This window comes from Macaca thibetana, chromosome 8, assembly GCF_024542745.1.
Source record: "Macaca thibetana thibetana isolate TM-01 chromosome 8, ASM2454274v1, whole genome shotgun sequence".
Lineage (NCBI taxonomy): Eukaryota > Metazoa > Chordata > Mammalia > Primates > Cercopithecidae > Macaca > Macaca thibetana.
In genome coordinates, this window is record NC_065585.1 from 78,491,209 (window position 1) to 78,514,121 (window position 22,913).

At 40.4% G+C, this 22,913-nt stretch overlaps 2 protein-coding genes across 6 annotated transcripts in view; both read right to left on the minus strand.

Annotated features, from left to right (window-relative positions):
* The window catches only part of VXN (vexin), a 965,102-nt gene that overhangs the window by 358,911 nt on the left and 583,278 nt on the right, over nucleotides 1-22,913 (minus strand). The gene's annotated exons all lie outside the window — the stretch shown is intronic.
* The window catches only part of TRIM55 (tripartite motif containing 55), a 48,709-nt gene that overhangs the window by 6,500 nt on the left and 19,296 nt on the right, over nucleotides 1-22,913 (minus strand). Inside the window, exons 5-10 of one of the 5 annotated variants that reach the window (XM_050802056.1) lie at nucleotides 18,301-18,534; nucleotides 17,941-17,963; nucleotides 17,714-17,838; nucleotides 15,260-15,510; nucleotides 13,562-13,849; nucleotides 12,173-12,260 (exon numbers count right to left, since the gene is read on the minus strand). In XM_050802056.1, the coding sequence (XP_050658013.1) occupies nucleotides 12,173-12,260; nucleotides 13,562-13,849; nucleotides 15,260-15,510; nucleotides 17,714-17,838; nucleotides 17,941-17,963; nucleotides 18,301-18,534 (1,009 nt within the window). The remainder of the gene's footprint in view (nucleotides 1-12,172; nucleotides 12,261-13,561; nucleotides 13,850-15,259; nucleotides 15,511-17,713; nucleotides 17,839-17,940; nucleotides 17,964-18,300; nucleotides 18,535-22,913) is intronic. The other 4 variants (XM_050802055.1, XM_050802054.1, XM_050802058.1 and 1 more) reach the window with 4 other exon arrangements.

Consider the following 22,913-nt stretch of genomic DNA (forward strand, 5'->3'; position numbering starts at 1 on the left):
GAGGCACTATCTCTGACTTACAGCCAAGGGTCAAAGCCTTAGAAACTCTGTTACGCAGCTCTGCCATCATGGGTGTCTCTTTCACAGGAATGCAGACGTTTCTGCTTGGGACGGGGCAATCAAGGTATGTTAAGAATGAAATGTAGAGCTGTGAAAATACAGCACAGCTAGAGGAAGCAGAAAATAGGAACCCCTAAAAAGAGCTCTGGAAGGAAAACACTCGCTAAAATGCATCTTTTGGCCAGGCATGATGGTGCGTGCCTGTAATCCCAGTGCTTTGGCAAGTTGAGGCAGGAGGATTGCTTGAGGTCAGGAGTTTGAGGCCAGCCTGGGCAATATGGCACGACCCTACCCCTACAAAAAACTTTAAAAAAAATTGCTGGGTGTGGTGGCACGTGCCTGTAGTCCTAGCTACTCAGGAGGCTGGATGGGAGAATCATTTGAACTCAGGAGTTCAAGGTTGCAATGAGCTATGATCACAACACTGCATTCTAGCCTGGATGTCAGAGAGAGATCCTTTTTCTAAAAAAAAGAAAAGCATTTTTTCTTGGGGGGATTCACAGCCATACACACTGAGTGATAAAGGGGGTGTGTGGAGTGAACTGACTGGGGGGCTTTGTTGCCATCAGCTGCCTCCTTCTTGCTAAGAGAAAATCGGAAATGAGAATAATTTCCTGAGGCCCATCCAACAAGCAGGAATTAAACTCACTGCTTCCTGACCTGGAGAAGGATGCTGTGGTGTGTACTGTTTGGTTTGTGTCAGGTGTGTTGTCCAGGAATTGATGGGATCAGGGTGGAGAGGACAGGTTATGGAAGTTGATATCACAGCCTGGCAAAACTTGCAGCCAGCATTCTTCTCAGATACGGAGCTGACAGTTGTGTGTCATGTAGAGAGTGTGTAGGTATTCTTGTTCTTCCTGAAAAGAGAACTGGATTGCAAAGAATTAGATCATTAATTCTTTACAGACAGGGGTTTCTTACATTTCATTAGGCAAACAGACCCAACAGGTTGCCCTTAAGAATCATAGGAGGTCGACAGTATTATTATCAGTTACAGAAAAGCTCAGACTCAGGAAGTTTGAGGACCTTGCTCAAAGTAACTCTAGGATAAAGTGCCGAGATTTGTTCATAGTGACCAGAAGTCCAAAGGGAAAGAGGGCAGCTGGTGCTGCTGCACACCTAAGACTCGGGACAGGGTCAGCCTCTCCACCGAAGGCAGAGAGAGAGGCAGGTTGGTTGACACCACGGGATGCAACTGAAGGATCGGCTTGCCCTCATTTGCAGTGGACAGCCACATCCCTGCCAGCAGTGGAGGCCTAGAAACGACCCACCTCTGCTTGTGAGGCTGTGCCGATCTAGCCTGAGTGGTGAGTCAAAGCAGAAGAGCCCCTGGTCATGCTGAATTTTGCCTCAGTCCCATTAACCGAAGTGAAGTGGGGATTCATCCACTTTTCTTGAAGATGCTGCCTGGCTTCCATTACACTGCATGCCCCACTTGGTGGAGGATGAGAGATCGAAAGGCAACAAGCTACTCTGTGATCCTAAGCGAGTCACGCCTCCTTTAGAATCCTCATTTTCCTCCACTATAAAATGAGGAAGTTAAACAGTTCCTACTGTAGTGGGCTGTTGTGAGGTTTAAATGAGAGAATCCTTATGAAAGACTTTGTAGATGATAAAGCAATGGACACACATTAGTTACAGTCAATGCCACATGCCATCGTTTTTTGAGATGCATTAACACCTTGGTGGACTAACTCTTCACTTCGTGGGCTGTAGTGGGAGAAAAAGTGTACCATGGAAATCACTGAGATACACATATAAAGACAGAAAAAAACCCACAGGATGTACAACACTAACAAAGGTCTTAGGTTAAATCAGAATAATAAACAATTTGAAAACACAGGAAGCTTAGCTCAGCTAGCTATGTCATAACAGCTCCCCCAGAGAGTTCTCCCAGAGCTCCTGTTCATGGAATTGTAGAGTTGTAGGCACAGGTTGCCAGGGGAAATGAATGAATTCATTACCCTACTCACACACAATTTACATTGTATTTTCCTCTTTAAAATGGATACATCCATTTTAGCTTCCTATTAAAGTGACATTTACTTAGGATGCCATTTGATCCTGAGAAATGTAGTCTACAATTTTATTATTGACTTTTTTTTTGTCCTTCTGGTAAATCCCCCAAATTGACAGTTAATAAGAGATATAGTGACAGATATTGGGGGCCTTGAGGAGATTGAGGAGATGGCAGCCCAGCTGTAGGGGCCTGGATGTAAATTTCCTCAAAGCCCCCAATATCTGGCACTTTCTCAGCAGGAAAAAAAAAGCCCAGAAAAACAATATTGCAGTTGTAGGGTGCAAATGAAAAAGCATTAATAATGTTAATGTAATGGTCTCATTCAAACTTACTTGTTAAAATAAACTTACCCTCTCCTACGATTTTTTTTTCTGGGTAAGAATGTCTGCATCTCACTACCATAGCTTCTTATAATTTCCAGGATTATTCGGCTCCAGACAATGTTTTGGAGTAAACATAGGCCCGTCCTGAGGACTGATCAGTTTTTCTCTATTTTTATCAAGTTGAAATTCCAGCACAGTCAGGGCACCTGGCATATCAGCAATTTGTAAGCTTGAATCTCCTAATTTGTAAAACACGTAGCAATTGCTCTCAGTAGGGATCTCTGTTTGAAAATAATTTGACACCCTGAATCCTTCAATTAAATTTAGAGAACAGAGTTAAATTTTCATTCACTTCCGTTTGTTTTGGAAAATTAAATAGATCATTTCAAAGAACCCAAGACCTATAGTCACACTCATGGGAAATCATGTTCTTAGTCTCTAGTTTTTTTTTAATGCTTTGTAATATCTTGTGAAATTAATCTTCCTCAGAAAAGCAGCTTCCTGGCCCTCTAGCCTCCTGCATCTCTCACCTCTCAGTCTCTAGTGGCAGCTGGAGTGGATGTTTGCACTTGAAATCAGAATGCATAGCTTGGTCTCAAAAATCATTTGCATAAAAATGCTTTTATCTTTTTGCAGGTTACACTCAGTAGAGATGCGGGGCTCACAAAGGTTGTTCCTCCTTGGAACTTTGGCCCATTGTCCATCCTGGCTTAGGAAAATACAAATATTTTCAAGGGCACTGAACCTTGAGTGATGAGAAAGCCTCAGGTCTGGGGACACCTGTATTGGTTTCTGAGAGCCTGGGAAATAAACCCTGGACTTCAACAGAGAAAACACTTATCTTGGGATCAATTCTTCAAGAAAATAAATAAACAATGCTAAATATGAATGTACCTAAACAGTTTCCAAATACATGAGGCAAAAACTGATACAGTAAAACAGAAAAATTCAAAATTCTAGTCAAAGATCTCAAAATTTCTCTCTCAGAAACTGACAAAACAGGTAAACTGAAAATCAATATGGGTATAGTAGACTTAAACAACACTATCAATCAACTGCCTTAATTGACAAGTACAGAACACCATACCCAACAACAGAAACACTTGTGTTTTCAAATGCATGTGGAATATTCACTAAGGTTGAGCACATTCTGAGACATAAAACAAATCTTAATAAACTTAAAAGGATTGGAAACATATAAAGTATATTCTAGTCTCTCTCCATAACAGAATTAAACTGCAAGTCAAAAAGAAAGATATCTGAAAATCTTCAAATATCTGGAAATGAAATGCCACTCATCTAAATAACCCAAGGGTCAAAGAAGAAACTACAAAGTAAACTAGAAAATGTTTCAAATTAAATAAAAATGAAAATACAACATATCAAAATTTGTGGGATGCAGCAAAAGCAGTGATGAGAAGTAACTTTATAGCACTGAAAGCTTATATCAGAAAGCAAGAAAAATCTCATATTAATAATCAGAGCTTTAACCCTAATAAACAGAAAGAGAAGAGAAAAATTAAACCCAAAGCACAAGGAAGAAAATCATTAAGAGCAGAAATGAATAGAATAGAAAAACTGATTTAAAAAAAATGGAGAAAACCAATAAAGCCAAAAGCTGGTTTTTTTTCAAAGATAAATAATCAAAGCATTGTGGAAATTATATCGAAGTTGGAGACTACATTGACTTATTTGGAGGCTTCTATTAAAGCTATTATAATCAAGACAGTGTGGTATAGGGGAAGGGACAAACTTACATATCATACATACAAATCAATGGTACAAAATACAAAGTCCAGAAATAGACTCACACATATATGGTCAATTGAATTTCTACAAAAGTATTAAGGTAATTCACTGAGGAAAAGGATAGCCTGTTAACAAATAGTGCTGAAACAAATGAATATCTATATCAAAAAACAAATAACAAACTTTCCTTACCTCATCTACACAAAAATTAACGAAATAATCTTAGACCTGATTTAAGAGCTAAAACTATAAAAATTCTGGAAGAAAACATTGGAGAAAATCTTTGTAATTTTGAGTTAAGGAAAGTTTTCTTAAATGGGACATAAAAAACACACACCATAAAGAAAAAAATAAATTGGGTTTCATCAAAACTAAAAATGTTTGCTCCTCAAAATATTCTAAGAAATGAATAACAAGCAGCGTGATTGAAATGGTAATAAAACAAATTGCCAAAAAAAAAGAGTCTAGGACCAGATGCATTCACAACTGAATTCTATCAGACATTCAAAGAAGAATTGGTACCAATCCTATTGACACTATTCCAAAGGAGAGAGGAAAAAGGAATCCTCTTTAAATCATTTATGAAGCCAGTATTACCCCAATACCCAAAACAGGGAAGGACATTACAAAAAAAAGAAAACTACAGACCAATATCCCTGATGAACATAGATGCAAAAATCCTCAATGAAATACTAGCAAACCAAATCCAATAGCATATTAAAAATTCAGTCCACCATGATCAAATGGGTTTCATCCCAGGAAAGCAGGGATGGTTTAATGTACATAAGCCAATAAATGTGATATGCCACATAAACAGAATTAAAAACAAAAATCACATGATCATCTCAATAGATGCAGAAAAAGCATTTGACAAAATCCAGCATCTCTTTATGATTAAAACCCTCAGCAAAATTGGCATAGAAGGGACATACCTTAAGGTAATAAAAAACCATTTACAACAAAGCCACAGCCAACAAAATACTGAACAGGGAGAAGTTGAAAGCATTCCCCCTGAGAACAAGAACAAGACAAGGATGTCCACTTTCACCATTTCTATTCAACATAGTACTGGAAATTCTAGCCAGAGCAATCAGACAAGAGAAGGAATAAAGGCATCCAAATTGGTAAAGACGAAGTCAAACTGTTGCTGTTTGCTGACAACAGGATCGTATACCTGCAAAATCCTAATGACTCATCCAAAAAGCTTCTAGAACTGGTAAATGAATTTAGCAAAGTTTCAGGATACAAAATTAACGTACACAAATCAGTAGCTTTGTTATATAACAGCAGCAACCAAGCTGTTCTTGATCAAATTAAGAACTCAACCCCTTTCACAATACTTGAAAACAAACAAACAAACAAACAAAAAAAACCCTTAGGAATATATCTAACCAAGAACCTCTACAAGGAAAACTACAAAACACTGTGGAAAGAAATCATAGACGATACAAACAAATGGAAACACAATCCATGCTCATGGATGGGTAGAATCAGTGACCATACTGCCAAAAAAAATTTAAAAATTCAATGCACTTGCCATCAAAATACCACCATCATTCTTCACAGAACTAGAAAAAAGAGTCCAAAAATTCATATAGAACCAAAAAAGAGCCCTCATAAGCCAAAGAAAGACTAAGCAAAAAGAACAAATCAGTAGGCATCACATTACCCAACTTCAAACTATCCTAGAAGGTCATAATTACCAAAACAGCATGGCACTGGTATAAAAATAGGCACATAGACCAGTGGAACAGAATGGAGAACCCAGAAACAAAGCCAAATACTTACAGCCAACTGATCTTTGACAAAACAAACAAAAACGTAAAATGGGGAAAGGACACCGTATTCAACAAATGTTGCTGGGATAATTGGCAAGCCACATGTAGTAGAATGAAACTTGATCCTCATATTGCACCTTATACAAAAATCAACTCAAGATGGATCTTAAATCCATCTTAAATCTAAGACCTGAAACCATAAAAATTCTAGACAATAGCATGAGAAAAACCCTTCTAGACGTTGGCTTAGGAAAAGACTTCATGACCAAGAACCCAAAATCAAATATAACAAAAACAAAGACAAATAGATGGGACTTAATTAAACTAAAAAGCTTCTGCACAGCAAAAGAAATATCAGCAGAATTAACAGACAGCCCACAGAGTGGAAGAAAATCTGCACAATCTATACATCCAACAAAGGACTAATATCCAGAATCTACAAGGAACTCAAACAAATCAGCAAGAAAAAAAAAACAAACAGTCCTATCAAAAAGTGGGCAAAGGACATGAACAGACAATTCTGAAAAGAAGATATACAAATGGCCAGCAAGCATATGGAAAAATGCTCAATCTCACTAATTGTCAGGGAAATGCAAATCAAAACCACAATGCGATACCACCTCACTCCTGCAAGAATGGCCATAATCAAAACATTAAAAAATAATAATAATAAATGTTGGTGGGGATGAGGTGAAAAGGGAACAATTTACACTGTTGGTGGGAATGTAAACTAATACAACCACTATGGTAAACAGTTTGGAGATTCCTTAAAGAACTGAAAGTAGATCTACCATTTGATCCAGCAATATCACTACTGGGTATCTACCCAGAGGAAAATAAGTCATTAAACGAAAAAGATACTTGCACATGCATCATATGCATGTTTATAGCAGCACAATTCACAATTGCAAAAATATGAAACCAGCCCCAATGCCCATCAGTCAATGAGTCAATGAGTGGCTAGAGAAAATGTGATACACACACACACACACACACACACACACACACACACACACACATATCATGGAATACTACTCAACCATAAAAAGGAATGAAGTAATGGCATTCGCAGAAACCTGGATGGAATTGGAGACTATTATTCTAAGTGAAGTAACTCAGGAATGGAAAACCAAACATCATATGTTCTCACTTATATGTGGGAGCTAAGCTATAAGGATGCAAATGCATAAGAATAATACATGGGACTTTGGGGACTTGGGAGAAAGAGTAGGGGTTGGGGAGGGATAGAAGACTACACATTGGCTACAGTGTACACTGCTTGGGTGCACCAAAATCTCAGAAATCACCACTAAAAAACTTATTCATGTAATCAAACAACACCTGCTCTCCCAAAACATATTGAAATAAAAAAAAACCTAAAAATCAAAAGAAATGAAAGGGAAAGCCACAGACTGGGAGAAATTATTTCCTATTAAAATAAGGAAATTTTATCAAAAACACATAAAGAACTTCTCTCTAAGAAGATAAACAACTGAATAAAAAGTTGGGCAAAAGATATGTACAGTTACTTCACCAAAGAATATATAAAGATGACCAATGAGCACAAGAAAAGGTGCTAACCATTAGTCTTTGTCAAAATGCAAATTAAAACCATAAAGAGATACCATGCATAATCATCCACCCAGAATAGCTGAAATATGAAAGATTGACACAATACCATGCACTGGTAGAACATAGAGTAGGTAGAACTCTCTTACCTTGCTGGTGGAAACAGAAAAAATTGAATAACCACTACGGAAAACTGTTTGACAGTTTCTTATGAAGTTAACCACAAATTTACCATACAATCCAGCAATTCCACTCCTTCATTTACTCAAGAGAAATGAAAACATGTATTCACACAAAGACCTATATGTGAGTGTTCACAGCAGCTTTATTTATTATAGTCAAAGCTGCTAAGAACACAAACATCCATCAAGTGATGTATAGATAAGTAACTAGTGACATACCCACACAATAGAATACCACTTGGGAATAAAAAGAACTGAGATACTATACATGCCACAAAATAAACAAATCTCAGAAGCGTTATGCTAAGTGAAAAAAAAAGCTAGTTATAAAAGCATACAATACTGTATGTTTTCATTCACAGGACCATTTGGAACTGGCAGAACTATAATGACAATTAAACGCATCGGTGGTTGCCAGAGGCAAGGATGCAGGGAAGGGATATAATGGTAAAGACACATGAGGGAACTTTCTGGGGTGATGAAAACATTCTACATCTTAACTGTGGTGGTAGCTATACAATGCTACATATTTGTCCAAACTCACTGAACTGTATATTAAAAGGTAAATTTTAGTGTATGTATATCTCAATAAAGTTGATTTTAAAAATCACATCTTTCATTTTTTTTTTTTTTTTTTACATCTTTCATTTCTTCATCCATTGAATGTTCTGTGTCTGCCTCTGCTGTGTACATCCTGTCTTTGCTATACTGAGCAGTGAGGTCTGTAAGTACCTTTAGGTGACTTCAGAGTGGAGTCATCATGGATGTGGAGTTCATGCAATCTGAAGGAGGTAATAGCAGCTGTGTAAACACTCAGCTAAATGAGTGTCTAGGGAGAAATCTGGAAAATGGTTTGGGAAATTGGGATTTATGTAAGAGCTTCAAGTCAAGAAATGCACTTTGAGAAATGCAATGGACTCTCTATCTCACTGAGAATCTGTTGTAATTATTGTCACTCATAATGACTTGTGTCAGGCCTAAGTCCATAACCCTCCCAATGAAAATACCCGAAACCAATTATAAAATTCCTAGTACTAGATTTTACACTGCCCCGTGTGAAAATAAATGAATCTATTCATTGAGTAGTCTCTTTATTTTCCTGATGAGAAAACTGAGGCTCAAAGAACTTAAATGCCCAGAGTCAGACACTGAAGCAGCTCCAGGACCAGATCTGAAGTCCTTTCTTCTAGCTTCTGGATCCTTCCACAGTCTTGAGCTTTGGCAAAATTTCTACCCAATTTGTTTGTCTATTTTTCAGGCTTGAAGAATAGAATGTGAAAAGTGGATATTTTTGAAACAACAAATCGCTATGATATAGTAAAGCTTTTAGGGCCTCTTATCACAGCAACTTTGTGTTCTGGTGAAATACTGAGCTGTGGTTCTATATAGAGGCAGAAATTGCAAAGATTTCAATGCCAAAGTCCCCATCTCCAAAGCAATTGGCTCTGGCTGGAGTGTTTGTGTGTGTGTGTGTGTGTGTGTGTGTGTGTGCGTGCGCGCTCATGGTGGGGAGATCCTCTTACCTTGAGGCAGCTGCTGTGTCCAGCTCAAGTATCAGCCAGAGCAGCTGCTGAGTTAATCCACCAAATAAAGACACATTTCTCTGGAAATGCCTGTTCCCTGCTTAGCTCCCATTAAATGGTTTGGGCAGATTCTTCCAGGTGAGGCCACTAAGCTGCACTGGAAAGGGAGGAAGGAGAACTGGGAGGGGGCTTTCATTGCTGCTGCTCCCACCTCTATAACAATTTAATTCCCACACATAGCCCCAGTAAAATGCCCAATTGTCCATGGGGAGTGGGTGGGGGGTGGAAGCAGACTGGAAAAGCAATGGCCATAAGAAGGCATGCCCGAGAGAAACGGCCTCACAGAGACTGCTTCCAAGGCAGCCAACCCGTCTTACAGCATCCTTCTCCCACCTTATTCATGGCTTGTTTTCTGAGGTTGACTAGGGCACGGTGTAATTCTTTCAAAATAAATTTTAAAATTAACATATGAAGTAAATCAAAGTTTACTTCTACCAAACTCTCTTTGCATTGACTGAGAATACAGCGGGCCTGGCTGAGAAGGGCAGAAACTGAGAGGATGACTCTGCAGGTAAAGATCAGTTCATGAGTGAGGGCTTTGCACAGTTTTCTGGGAGGACTGGGGTGTGCGGAGGTTCCAAGTGCATCCTGTAGAAGCCCGAGGAAACTGGGGCCTTCGATGAGTTCAAATTCACCACAAGACTGAATCCAAACCTTGCTTTTGGAATGCCCAAGGGGGAGCTACAACACTCTTCTGATCTAACAAGAAGTAGTGGTCCTGTCCATCACTGGTAGAGGAAGTTGATGTTTGTTTTTTGCCATGAAAGGTTTTTTGCCTGTGTACTTGGGTGAAGAGAGAAGGTACATGATAAAGTAGAAATTGTTCAGCACCAGAAACCACAGGCAGTAAAATCAAGGGCATGTTTCACTATGTACATGGATATGAGGAAAGCACCAAGAAAGAGAGCATTTGCTTCTAAAGGGTTTGCAGTTCAGCCGTTGTGGACTGAATATAGTTTACAGGTCAGCAAGTGAGCCTGAGATGCTTCTGAGTTTTAAAGGCAACATTACTCTGACATGGGACCACCTGGTAAAGAGAGATAAGACCACCACTGAATCAAGGAGAACTCTTACCACATCCTAAATGTTCAAGGTAAGCCTAGTGATGAAAAGTGAAATTCCAACACTCTAACCTTGAACTGGACAAATATGAATCAGGTAAACTGGGTTCTGAAGTGGTGAAGCTGAATCAGGCCTGCAAAAAATTCTCAGAGGCCGGGAATTTGCTGCTATAGCGAGGTCTCTATCAACCTGCCCATATCCCATTTCTGGGATCAAAGAGTAGTACTCCATCATGAATAGGTGTCCTTCTCTATGTGAAAGGCCCTTCCTCAAACACCAAGAACTATACAGCAAGGTTCTTTGAAATACTGGATGTCAACACCCTCCCCGCACCTGCTCCACCTGACCCACCCTCCTTTCCCCAGGCAGGCATGTGGATGTCAGCATACATGACATGAGCTCAGTGGATGGCAGCCTTGAAGCATGACACTCCCTCTGCAGCCTCAGAGAAGCAATACAAGACATATATGTAGTGACAAAGCCCCAAACCCGAATTCTTGGAATGCAAACAGAACCCTTCAGACAATTATTCAGATCCACAATTAGGTCCTGGTTCCAATAAAGCATGGAGTTTTCTCTCTCACCATTTGCCCCCCTGAGTCCATGGCCAATACATCCTCCCACTCCTCTTTACCAAAGATAATGTCTGGAAGAGTTGGGCAGCTGAGCAGACTGTAAGGACACTCGGGACACTCTAGGGTGCACAGGTTTCCAGCTGACATTGCGGGCAGGTCCTGCTCACACACAGTTGCAGACACGGCAGAGACCAATGGAGACACCACCGCCATTGCTAAGCACATGGCTAATGAGGCAGAAAGTCTATGATGGGAGCTTCCAGAAGAGTCAGTGTCAACCCAGGGAAAAGTCAGTGAGCCAGAAATAGCCGAGGCCTTTGAGCACCACTGACCCTGAACTGCCTGTGAGTTACAGGCACAGGGAGCTGGGTCTCAGGCCTAGCAGGGTCATTTACACAAAAGTACATGGAAGTTGGGCTCTTTAAATATTATTAATTAAACTGAGAACTTTCAAAAGGGTATTAAAGGATTAGGATGTCAGTCCTCAAGCAAATCTCATAACAGCAATCAAGCAAAGGCTTGGCTATGAGAAGGGTGACTAGAAAGTAATATACACAGACTGCTTGATGACTTTATGGCTTAGTTCTTTGGTTCTAATTCCTGATGGCTGGTAAGTGCACATTGATCCTCTGGCTGTTAATTCATTCAGGTCTCACGTGGTTGCAATTCCCCAGATACTTCTTCATTCAGGGCATCTTTCTCTCAGGGACCTCCTCTCCCAGGAGAAATTCTGTAGAGTCTGAGGATTCAAAGAGAACCCACCTGCTCACCTGCATAGGAACTGCCTAGAACAGCATCCCACCAGGAGTCACTTGGCCACCTCCTGGGCATCTCTGGTGTAAGCAGATGAAATGCTTCTTCTTAATCTATGGAAACCTGCATTTTCCTGCAGAAGTCCTTTGCCGCTCCTTTCTCTACAAGCAGTAAGTCCTCACGGCATTATGGACATTTGAAACTGGTCTCCCTTAATGACCATTCTGGAGGGTTTGCTCCTCCTGGATTACTGAATAATTGCCCATGGAGTCACTGTTCTCGGTCAAGGTTCCCCTCCATGCAGGAATAGATAATGGAGCAATTCTCCTCAGGAAGAGGTCTTGAGGCAGTTGCATTGTGGGAGCTTGAGACCTCCAGTATAATCTGAGAACAATGTTATTTTGGGAGGACTGAGCCTCAAGATTTGGGGAGAAATTAATCTCTGGGCCTACAGAAGAGGAACATTATGGAAGAAACTATGTGAAATGTTAGTCAAGGGAAAAGAAAATATTTCCTACCCATTAAAGTAAAAATCAAGCACTGAATCTGACTCCAGATGTAGTGAAGTATAAGAAAAGCCAAAAGCGCTAGGCAGATTACTAACTCCTGTGAGAAAACAAGAAGAAAGCTTCACTGATATTATCACAAATAATTATTTTCAACATTATTTCAATGGACTTTTCGTTTTGGTTTGAGCCCTACTGCATGCTCTTCATGGGGTAGTGCACTGCTGTTTTCAGAAAACAGCCCCTCCGCACTCAGCTTCTACCACCATGTATAAGAATTGCCATACATTTTCTAGAAATAATCAGTCTACTGCATCTTTTACCTAAAAACTACCTCAAAAGATTTCTTCACACCAAACATTTATTTTTGTCACTTTTATCTGTGAAAATAAACATCCAACCCCAAACCATGTTACTTTTAATTTTCCAAAATCATTTCCTTTTATTACCTCCTGGAACTGAAGTCTACTTGAGCAGATACAAACAAAATAATAAGTCATTTTCTGATTTGTGAGAACATGTTGTTTGTGGTTCATAATCAATCACCTGATGACCCAGGAGCATGAAACTGGAGAGTGCTTTCAGGCAGCCTCTTGCCTGGGCAACATTCACACCTCACACATCATTTAAGAATGCTCATGAGTATGGAGTCACCATGAACATTCTTCCTTGTGAAGAAATTGTAAAAGAATTCTTCTGTGGACTCTTCGAGACATGCAAACATCTAACCAAGTGTTAGGGGGAAGACATGGACTTCAAACTCATTATATAAAGAAAGAGTCTCTTGAAAAAAATCTCTATGGAGGAGCACCTGTGCTTTTTCCATTTCCAGGAGCACATGCTTACAAAGCACAGGTTTAATCAAGCCAAGACTGTCTCTGTCTAGCTGTAGCAAGCACACTCCAAGAATCCATGAATCAGAGGTTATTCTCCAGAACAGACTTAAAACTCAATTCAAGTGTGCTCCTTGGGGGTTGCTGGGAATGACACAAAAGCAGGGGATTAGTCTTTGGAAGCCCAAGGAGGACACAGGGAAGGCTGAGCAAAGGCAAGTGGCCATTGGTAAGGAGGACTAGGGAGGGACACAGCCAGTCACTGCAGATGAAGCAGCGCTCAGCAGCATGCCTAAGGGCCAGGCTCACTTGCGCCCTTCCCCTGGGAAGCCAGGTGTGAGGTCACCACGCACCAGCAGAGTGAACTCAAATTTGTTTTGTTTTATGTTTTCTTTTATATAGAGCTCAAAACAAGCCAACATTTGGGGGATGAGTCATTTCTGTACTTTTCCCCTGGCTGAGGTTTCTCTCTGCCCCTTTGAAAGCCCTTTTTCTTCTTGCTGTGGCCTGTTCCAGTGGGACCCTAGGGGGGGCGGGAAAACATAGACACAAGTGCATCATCACTAACCTGAGAAGTAGCTGCAGGTGCACTAGTTTCCTTACCACTCACAGCTGCCCTCTCACTCGTTGCGGCTGCTGCCACTTCTGCCTTCTGCACATTCGAATCCTCAGAACCTGGAGGCCCTATTTGCCCCAGACCTTCGCTCCCTGGGGTGCAAGGTGGGTTGGTGGTGGCTTTCCGGGTTTGGCCTTTATACCAACTAGGGTAAAACAAGGGATCCGCAGTTTCCGCTGCTGCAGGGACTGGAGTTTCAGACTCTGTGGTCTGCTCAGAGCCAGTGGGCACAACCTCCCCCTTAATCAGAACAGATAAATTCAAAAGTAAAAAAAAAAAAAAGAAGAAGAAGAAAAAGCAGTCGATTTTAGTTCCCTTTGGGTTTGAACACTGCGCGCTCCCTGCATGCAGTGCCTTGGTGGCCGTTTTAGTTCATCCCACCCTCCAGAAGCGCTAAGGGCAGAATGGTGCCCACAGTGCCCCTCTGTCCAGCATCTGGATGTCTGCCCTCTTCTTTTCTGAGCTTTTCTTTCACTTGTTGGGAGCCCAGGCAGGCAGAAAGCATAAACCTCAGTGAATGTTGCTTATAAAATATCAGATATGGGAAAAGGGTCAAACTATTGACTAGAATAATTTGTTGGCATTATATGTGAGTCCCCAAAGCCTCATTATAAAAAAACAAAAATTAATCTTATTGATCAAGTCCATCCCTCACTTAGTTACTACCTTTTTCAATTTTAGTACAACTGGAATGCTCAGAATTGAAAAATCCTAGACTATAAATGTCATTTTAGCCTGGTTTCCTGTGGAGACAGAGCATGGAAATACAATTCCATCCCTGAGATCCCCCTCTGGAGTTTCAATCCACTTCAAAAGCAGTAGTGGAAGCAGGACTCCTCTCTGATGAGTCTGCACTGCCTGCAAACTCAACAGGTTGTGATCCTGTCTGCTGAAGTGTCATGGAGTCTGCACAAGGGCTTGAAAACTGGACAGTGACATATTAGAAACACGAGGTCAAACAATTAGATGCAGCATCTGGGGTGAGCTTATTTCCTAAGATATGTTTTAAACAATTCTGTCAACACACAATCTCATCAAATGACAAATCCATAGAAAACCAGGCTTCATTGTTTGCTCACTGAAGGAAAAATACATAAATTGTATTTCAGGGTGAGCAACAGGAACATAAATTAGTGTAGTTTCTCTATTTACCCCCTCAATTAGCTACAGAAAATTCAAAGTTCTGAAAGTATAATCACTTTTATTTCTTACCTTATGTGCTATTTATTTCTCATCCTATACCCCACATCTACATTCACTAAGTAGCAAAGAGCAGACCCAGTTCCCATGGTATCAGCTCTCAATGAATTAATACGACACACAGATATGGACACACACACACACACACACACACACACACACACACATGATTTCCAGACAAAGATTGCCTCAGATCTGAGGGCATTACTGGTGGGAAAGTTGTATTAGTTTAAGTTTTGTTAACTAACAATAACAACGAAGAATCTGTTGAATCACCTAGAGGACTTTTCTCCCCGACATGGGGACTGTCCTGAAATCTTTTGTCTACCACATACAAATGTCTGGCATATAGTTATCTTTTTCTTAAGGCAGAATAGGGTAAATTATTTAGGCTATTCAGTAAGGAGACACATCAACGTGCCCTGCAGAAAGAGACTCAGGGGGGATTACCTGTGTCACAGGGGCATCCGCAGCAGGTGGCAGAGCTGGAGGTGGCTCTGGAGAGGAAACTGGAAGTGCCTCAGGGGCAGCCTGCAGCTCCACCTGAGAGAGCTCTGAAGCTTTTTCTGGGCTTTCATCTTCTCCTGGAAACTCTGCTTGAACAATTTCTACCTCTTCCACTTCTACTGCTTCTCCTCCCACTTCTCCTTCTCCTTCTCTTTCTCCTTCTCCGCCTTCTTCTTCTTCTTCATCTTCATCTTCTGGTAAAGTAAGGTATCTTGTAAATTGTTATAACTATCCCTGCAGCCATGGACACAGTTAATGGCCAGTGCTTATAGCCCCAATTACGGTCAAGGCTAGGGAAGTTCTCTCCCACAGACATTTGACAGTGGTCCAAGTATGCCGTGCCAGGACTTTGTGCTTCTAGTGGAATGTGGACTGGACAAATGTGAAGGAACCATCCCCATCCTCCTTGTTCTCCTCCCCAGTACAGAGTCTTCACCTCTGCTGTGCATCATGCCCCTCACCTTCCAGAGCCCGTCCACATTTTTATTACAGTCTGCCACATCTACAAGCTCCCAGAGGCCTGGGATTGCCACTTATTTATCTCTGTCACATTAAATGGAAGTGCAACTCTCTTCCCTATCTTAGAAAACATACAAAACCCTTTTGTCATTTTAGCTTTCTATCTCTGTTGTTCGGTGAATACTGACTTTTGCCATAATTAATGTCATGACTCTTTTATTTATTTATTTATTTATTTATTTATTTATTTATTATTTTTTGAGACAGAGTCTCGCTCTGTCGCCCAGGCTGGAGTGCAGTGGTGCGATCTCAGCTCACTGCAACCTCCACGTTCTGGGTTCAAGTGATTCTCCTGCCTCAGCCTCTGGAGTAGCTGGGATTACAGGCGTACACTACCACACCCGGCTAATTATTTTTGTATTTTTAGTAGAGATGGGGTTTCACCATGTTGGTCAGGCTGGTCTCGAACTCCTGGCCTCAAGTGATCCACGCGCCTTGGCCTCCCAAAGTGCTGGAATGCTGTGACTCTTTTCCTGACCCACTGATCTTAATATTCCCTCAGGCGACATTAAGGACAGACAATGTTAAGCAATTTTTTAAAAAGATATGTCCTGAAGATCTGCCTTTAAAATTTTGTCTGTGGATGTTGGTGCAGCCTCATAGCATTACCAGTGTTCTAGCTGAGGGGTGTGAACATCTAGATGGGCTAGCATGAGTCAAGGTGATCAAAGTTTTGGTCAGCTCCAAGACTATTTTTCACTTTTCAATTATTTAATCAGGATAAAATCTCAGAAATGGGATTTCTGGGCCAAAAGGTAGGAATGTGGTTATAGCTCATGGAGTATAACTGATCACACAGACCCAGGTTTATGTCCAGGTTGTGACTTATTTTATTTATTTATTTATTAGACTGAGCCTTGCTCTGTCACCCAGTCTGGAGTGCAGTGGCACAATCTCGGCTCTCTGCAACCACTACCTTCCAGGTTCAAGCGATTCTCCCGCCTCAGCCTCCCGAGTAGCTGAGACTACAGGCGTTGGCCGTCACACCCAGCTAATTTTTGTATTTTTAGTAGAGGCGGGGTTTCGCCATGTTGGCCAGGCTGTTCTCAAACTTCTGACCTCAGGTGATCCGCCCACCTTGGCCTCCCAAAGTGCTGGGATTACAGGCGTGAGCCACCGCGCTCGGCTGTGACTTATTCTATGAGTTGTTACTGTTCTTATCCTCTCAAGTTTGATTAGGTTGATGTGCTGCAATATCTATCCCAGATGCCTCTTATGTATTGGTTTTATCTCATCTTTAACCTTGCTCCTGCCGACACTTAATATCATTTTGGCTAACGCTGTGTATAGCATTGAAGTTGAGATATCATCATTACATCAATTATGAAGCATTTGCTTATCCAGAGTCAAATACTCAACTTGACATTAAAATAGACACCAGGCTGGGCACGGTGGCTCATCCTGTAATCCCAGCACTTTGGGAGGCTGAGGCAGGTGGATCACCTGAGGTCAGAAGTTCAAGACCAGCTTGGCCAACATGGAGAAACCCTATTTATCTAGTAATACAAAAAGTAGCCGGGTGTGGTTGCTGTTGCCTGTAATCCCAACTACTCAGAAGGCTGAGGCAGGAGAATCACTTGAACTGGGGAGGTGGGGGTTGCAATGAGCTGAGATAGCGCCATTGCACTCCAGCCTGGGCGACACAGTGAAAGTCCATTTAAAAAAAAAAAAAAGCCACCATATATGCAAAGCTAAATGAACACCGTCAACAAACGATGTTATCCTGTAATGAAATAGAGCTTCACATTGGATATGATCCTTGTAAAGTTGTCGACTGATTCTGGAGGTGATTCTGAATCCCCGCTTTCCTCCCACCCGACTCTTTGGCAGCTTTCACACACCTGCAGCTTCGGCCAAATGGTCAAAAGAATAACAAACCTCTGTAAAAGTCAATTTCACGTATTATCTTTTCTTCCCTATTGAGGTTGACTGTGAAGTGGTTCATGTTCTCATAGCCATGTTCTACTTTCTCCATCTGAAATGCCTTTGATGCTTCGGAGATTCTGCAACAAAGACAAGTTGTCACTTTCTGTCACTGTTTAAAATTGGATAGCCTTGGGTAAAGGTGAAAATATGCATTTTTCCATAAAATAAAAAGTTCTTACTTTTGTAGCAGGGTTTTGGCATTCTGTGAAAGCAAACAAAAGATAGTCTTACTTAAATTATTTCCATAAAAGACAGTGGTAAGACAATTATTTCCTTTGTTGACTCTGAGAATCTCATAGCTTAGTTTCTAAATGTCATAAATAACTGCTGTCTTATACCAGAACCCTCTTAGATTTAAGCAGTATCACAGACATGGTTTTTAAGTTGTTAGATAGATGAATATGTAAGTATATGGGGTTTATATTTTAGATGGTAAAATAAATAAAAACTGAAATGTACATAAAATAATAAAAATGTGATAACTAATTTTCCAGCACCCACCTTTTGGGTTGTTACTTTGGTGCCAAAAAGAGACTTACCTGCAGAAACACTGCCATTTCTGGCTCATCCATGAACTGAATTCCTGACTCAACCAACTTTGAGACGTTCTCCAAATGATCAGAATACTTCTTGATCAGAGCACGGACGTGTTCCAGTTTCTCCCCTTGGGTTCGGGTAATGACTTGGGTCATTTCATTCTTCCTCTCCTCCAAAATGCCGTACAGGTAATCAAACTTCTCACAAAGCTCCTGTTTCTGTTTTCTGCAACATTCCTATTAGTTGGGTTAGCTAGTGTTAGAAACTATTTAAAAGAAAGTCAATTTGGAGAAATCACCTAGTCATCTTGGGAAAGAAAAACATTTACTTATGTAGGATATTTTTTTCTTTTCCCTGAAGTTGTCCATTTAGGTATGGACACCCACTATGTTGGTGCTTTGGAAATTCCATTTTTAACAAATTTGGTATTTAGACTATCTAAAAATCAATTAAATTGGCTACATGAATCAATGGTTTTCCAATCTTCTGTTCTTTATAAATGAAGAATTTCATAGAAATAAAGAATGATTTTCTTTTATATTATATTTGGGTTACATAGGTTATAGGTTATATTTTGCTTTGGAGTGTGTGTGCAAGGAAAATGCTATGATACTTCCTGGTTTGTACCTTCAAGTCTCTTTCTGCTCCACCTATACCAATATTGTCCTAGTTTCAGTACTCCTATATAGATTTTGTAGCTTCCCAAGGGCCTCTGCAGCCAGGATTCCCTCCTCCCAGCCAACTCACACGCTGCAACCAAGTTAATTTTCTCAGAGTACAGTTCTAATCATGTTTTTTTTTTTTCTTTCCTTTCTTTCTTTTTGATACAGAGTCTAGCTCTGTCGCCCAGGCTGGAGTGCAGTGGTGCGATCTCGACTCATTGTAACCTCCACTTCCCAGGTTCAGGCAATTCTCCTGCCTCAGTCTTCTGAGTAGCTAGGATTACAGGCACCTGCCACCACGCCCAGCTGATATTTGAATTTTTAGTAGAGATGGGGTTTCACCACGTTGGCCAGGCTGGTCTTGAACTCCTGACCAAAAGTGATCTGCCCACCTCAGCCTCCCAAAGTGCTGGGATTACAGGCGTGAGCCACCATGCCCGGCCTTAATCATGCTTTTTGCTATGATGACTCCCCTTTACACAAAGAATAACATTTAAACTTCATAACTAGCTTTCAAGACCCCTCCATGATCTGGTTCCAATTTCTCTCATAACTTTCTACTATCCTCTATTGTATACCCTGAATTCCAGCAAAAATAAACCACTCACTTTCTTTGTTCATGCTTTCCCCTCTGTCTGCAATGTTCTTCCCCAAGTCACCACTGCAAACTCTAAGCAATTCAAAGACATTGTTGGACTACCACTTCTTCCATAAAGTGTCCCTTGATGTTTATGGCTGAATGCAACCTTTTAACTTTCTGAAATCTCATAATAGTTACCATTGATAGCATATATCTATATCTACCAGATCCTTATTTATCCAATACTGTCTAAGAATGGGAAATACTGCATCCGGTCTATGCTCTTGGAGAGAAAGGCTCTGTTGGAAGTCTGGCTTGCACATTTGTGTTGTGTGACTGAAGTATCTCCAGTACCATCCAGATCCTTTTACTCTGGGCCCATCTTTAAATCATAATTAATTATCCAGTTCACATAGTCATTGGCCTTTTGGTTTTTCAATCCCTGGTAAGCTTGGTGTGCATGTATGCCAGTCTCCTTGGACTTGACTGTCTCTGGGTCCAGGATCTTTCTAGCTGAGAGCAGGTTGTGAGCCATAATGATCTAACCTAGCTCTCCTGCACAGTGAGAGCTTCTTGGGAATCCAGCAAATTTATTTCTGACATCTCTGACCATTCTATAGCCTTTATTACATATTCTTTCATTTTGGTAAACACTGAAGTCTTTTGTGTCATGTATTGCTTTCTTCCTTTACGTGAATTTCTTAAATATCTAAACTATATTTTTCTTGAGGGTAGAATCTGGGTCTGCCTAGGACACACAGCACCTTGGATAGTAACTGTTCAGAAAATATCTGTTGAATAGATTTTGTGGGGTTTTTTTTTTTTGTTTTTTTTGTTTGTTTGTTTGTTTTTTTGAGATGGAGTCACGCTCTGTCGCCCAGGCTGGAGTGCAATGGTGGGATCTCGGCTCACCGCAACCTCCGCCTCCCAGGTTCAAGTGATTCTCCTGCCTCAGCCTCCTGAGTAGCTGGGATTACAGGCACATACCATCTTGCCTGGCTAATTTTTGTATTTTTAGTGGAGATGGGGTTTCACCATGTTGGTCAAGCTGGTCTCAAACTCCTGACCTCATGATCCACCAGCCTCGGCCTCCCACAGTGCTGGGATTTCAGGCATGAACCACCACACCCGGCGGAATAGATTTTGTTTAATGTGTTTCGTTTCCTCTCAATTTCTCTACTATTCTCAGTGTGGAGTTGGGGAGAATGACCTAAACCAAATTGTTGATTATGAAGATACTCTGCAAATGTGCAAGAAATATATCCTTCACTCCATGGCCTTTCTTGGAGCACAGTCAATTCTCATCACAGTTTCTAACCAAATTATAATGCATGGAGATCCAGTGGTGCCAACCATTTTAATAGTAAATGACTTACCACTGGCATCCACCCATGCATTCATGGATTTAACAAACAATGCATGTCATTTGTGTCATGTATCATGCAAGACTCTGGGGATCCAAAAAAGGTTAAACATCATTCCTATTCTCAAGGAGCTCACAGTTCACTAAGAAAGACTATAGACCAATAATGTAATTTGATATGTTAGGCTGAATAATGTAAATATTTTAGAGATCTATACCAGGTGTTTTAGAAGCATTTATGGAATCTTTGTCCAACCCTTTGTGTAGATGGAAGACCTTTTAGGGGAGCCAGAAATGTTGACTCAGGAGGAGTTTCTCAGAGGAGTTAGTGCTTGAGCTTGACCTTAAGGAGGAGTAGGAGTAAAGGAGGTTCGGGAGGGGACGAAAATGCTTGAAGTCCTGGCAATTGTCAAAGTAATGGAACAACGGTCCATGCAGCATGCCAAGATGTGGAAATTGCCTGGCTTGACAAATTTCCATCCATTTCCAGCCCTTTAGCTTGACAGTTGGACTGTTCAACCAGGCCTAGAAACTGAAACCTATTAGTAGTTTTCCAATCAAACTCTCTTTCACTGTATTATCTTTTGTCCCAACCTTCAGGCAACCATGTGCCCACTGTATACATGAAATAAGCCTCTCCGATATTTAGAAGTTCTACTGTGAACATATGATGGTTTCCAGCTTGTTTCTCCCAAATGAGTTGTGCACTTGAAATATGTATAACATAATGAATATTATATTAAGATGTAATACAGGCAGAAGGTCTTTGATTCACAAAAGTTTTCTCCTATGTGATTTAATATGTGAGAACATTCAAGTTTATGGCAGCCAAGTCATTTATAATGAGACAGATGTGAAGTCATGTGTAATCTAGTGTACTCTCTCAAGTCAAATAAAAATTAAATCATTTATTTTGATCATATAATTTTTTGCCGGTTTAAAGTTTTTTGCAGGAACATGGATGGAGCTGAAGGTCATTTCCCTATGTGAAATAACTCAGAAACAGAAAATCAAATACTGCATGTTCTCACTTATAAGTGGGGACTAAACAGTGGGTACATATGAATGTATAGAGGGAAATAACAGACACTGGTGACTCCTAAAGCAGGGAGGATGACAGGAGGTAAGGGCTGAAAAATTACCTGTTGAGTACAGTGTTCACTAATTGAGTGATTGGTACAATGGAAGCCTAAACCCCACCACTACGATATATCCATGTAACAAACCTGCACATACCACCTGAATCTATAAATATTTTTAAAAAAATTAAAAAATAAGTTATGTTATTAAATGAACTCACATTTAATACTGCTATAGCTTGTTCAGCTGACATTTCTATCATTATGTAATGCCTCTCTTTATTGCTGGTAATTTCTTTGCTCTGATATTATTACTTTATCTGATATTAAATTACTCAGCTATCTTTTGAAAAAAAAAAAGGAATATCTAATTTCATTCCTATATTTCTTCCAATTCCAAGCATTATTTTATTTCTATTCTGTTTTTAAATAACTTATATTGAATGTTAGTACAATTATTATCATTTGTTTATACTTTATAGTGCAGGAAATACTACCCCATATGCGGTCTATGCTTCAATTAAAATTATTATATCATTAAATACTTTGTAAAGTGCTTATAATATTACCTGGGATATATTGGTACTGGATCAGTGTCTATTAAATTTAGGTCCAAATTCCTTAATCTGAATTATGCAGTTGTGGAATTTTGAAGCTGCATGGAATATTAGAAGTAACCTGCTCCAAATCAATCATGTCACTCATGTGGAAACTGAAACCTAGCAGAGATGTCACTTTCTCAAGGCCATCCGATTATTTATTATTGGTGCCTGGCCTAGAGTCAAGGTCTTTGAACTCCTGGGTCATTGATCTACTCTTACCACACCCAGCTGGGCCCATATTTTAAGTAACTTAAAAAAATTATATGAAGTGCTTGTAAATGAAATATATGCCTTTTAACAAATTTACTGGCTGGACACAGTGGCTCACA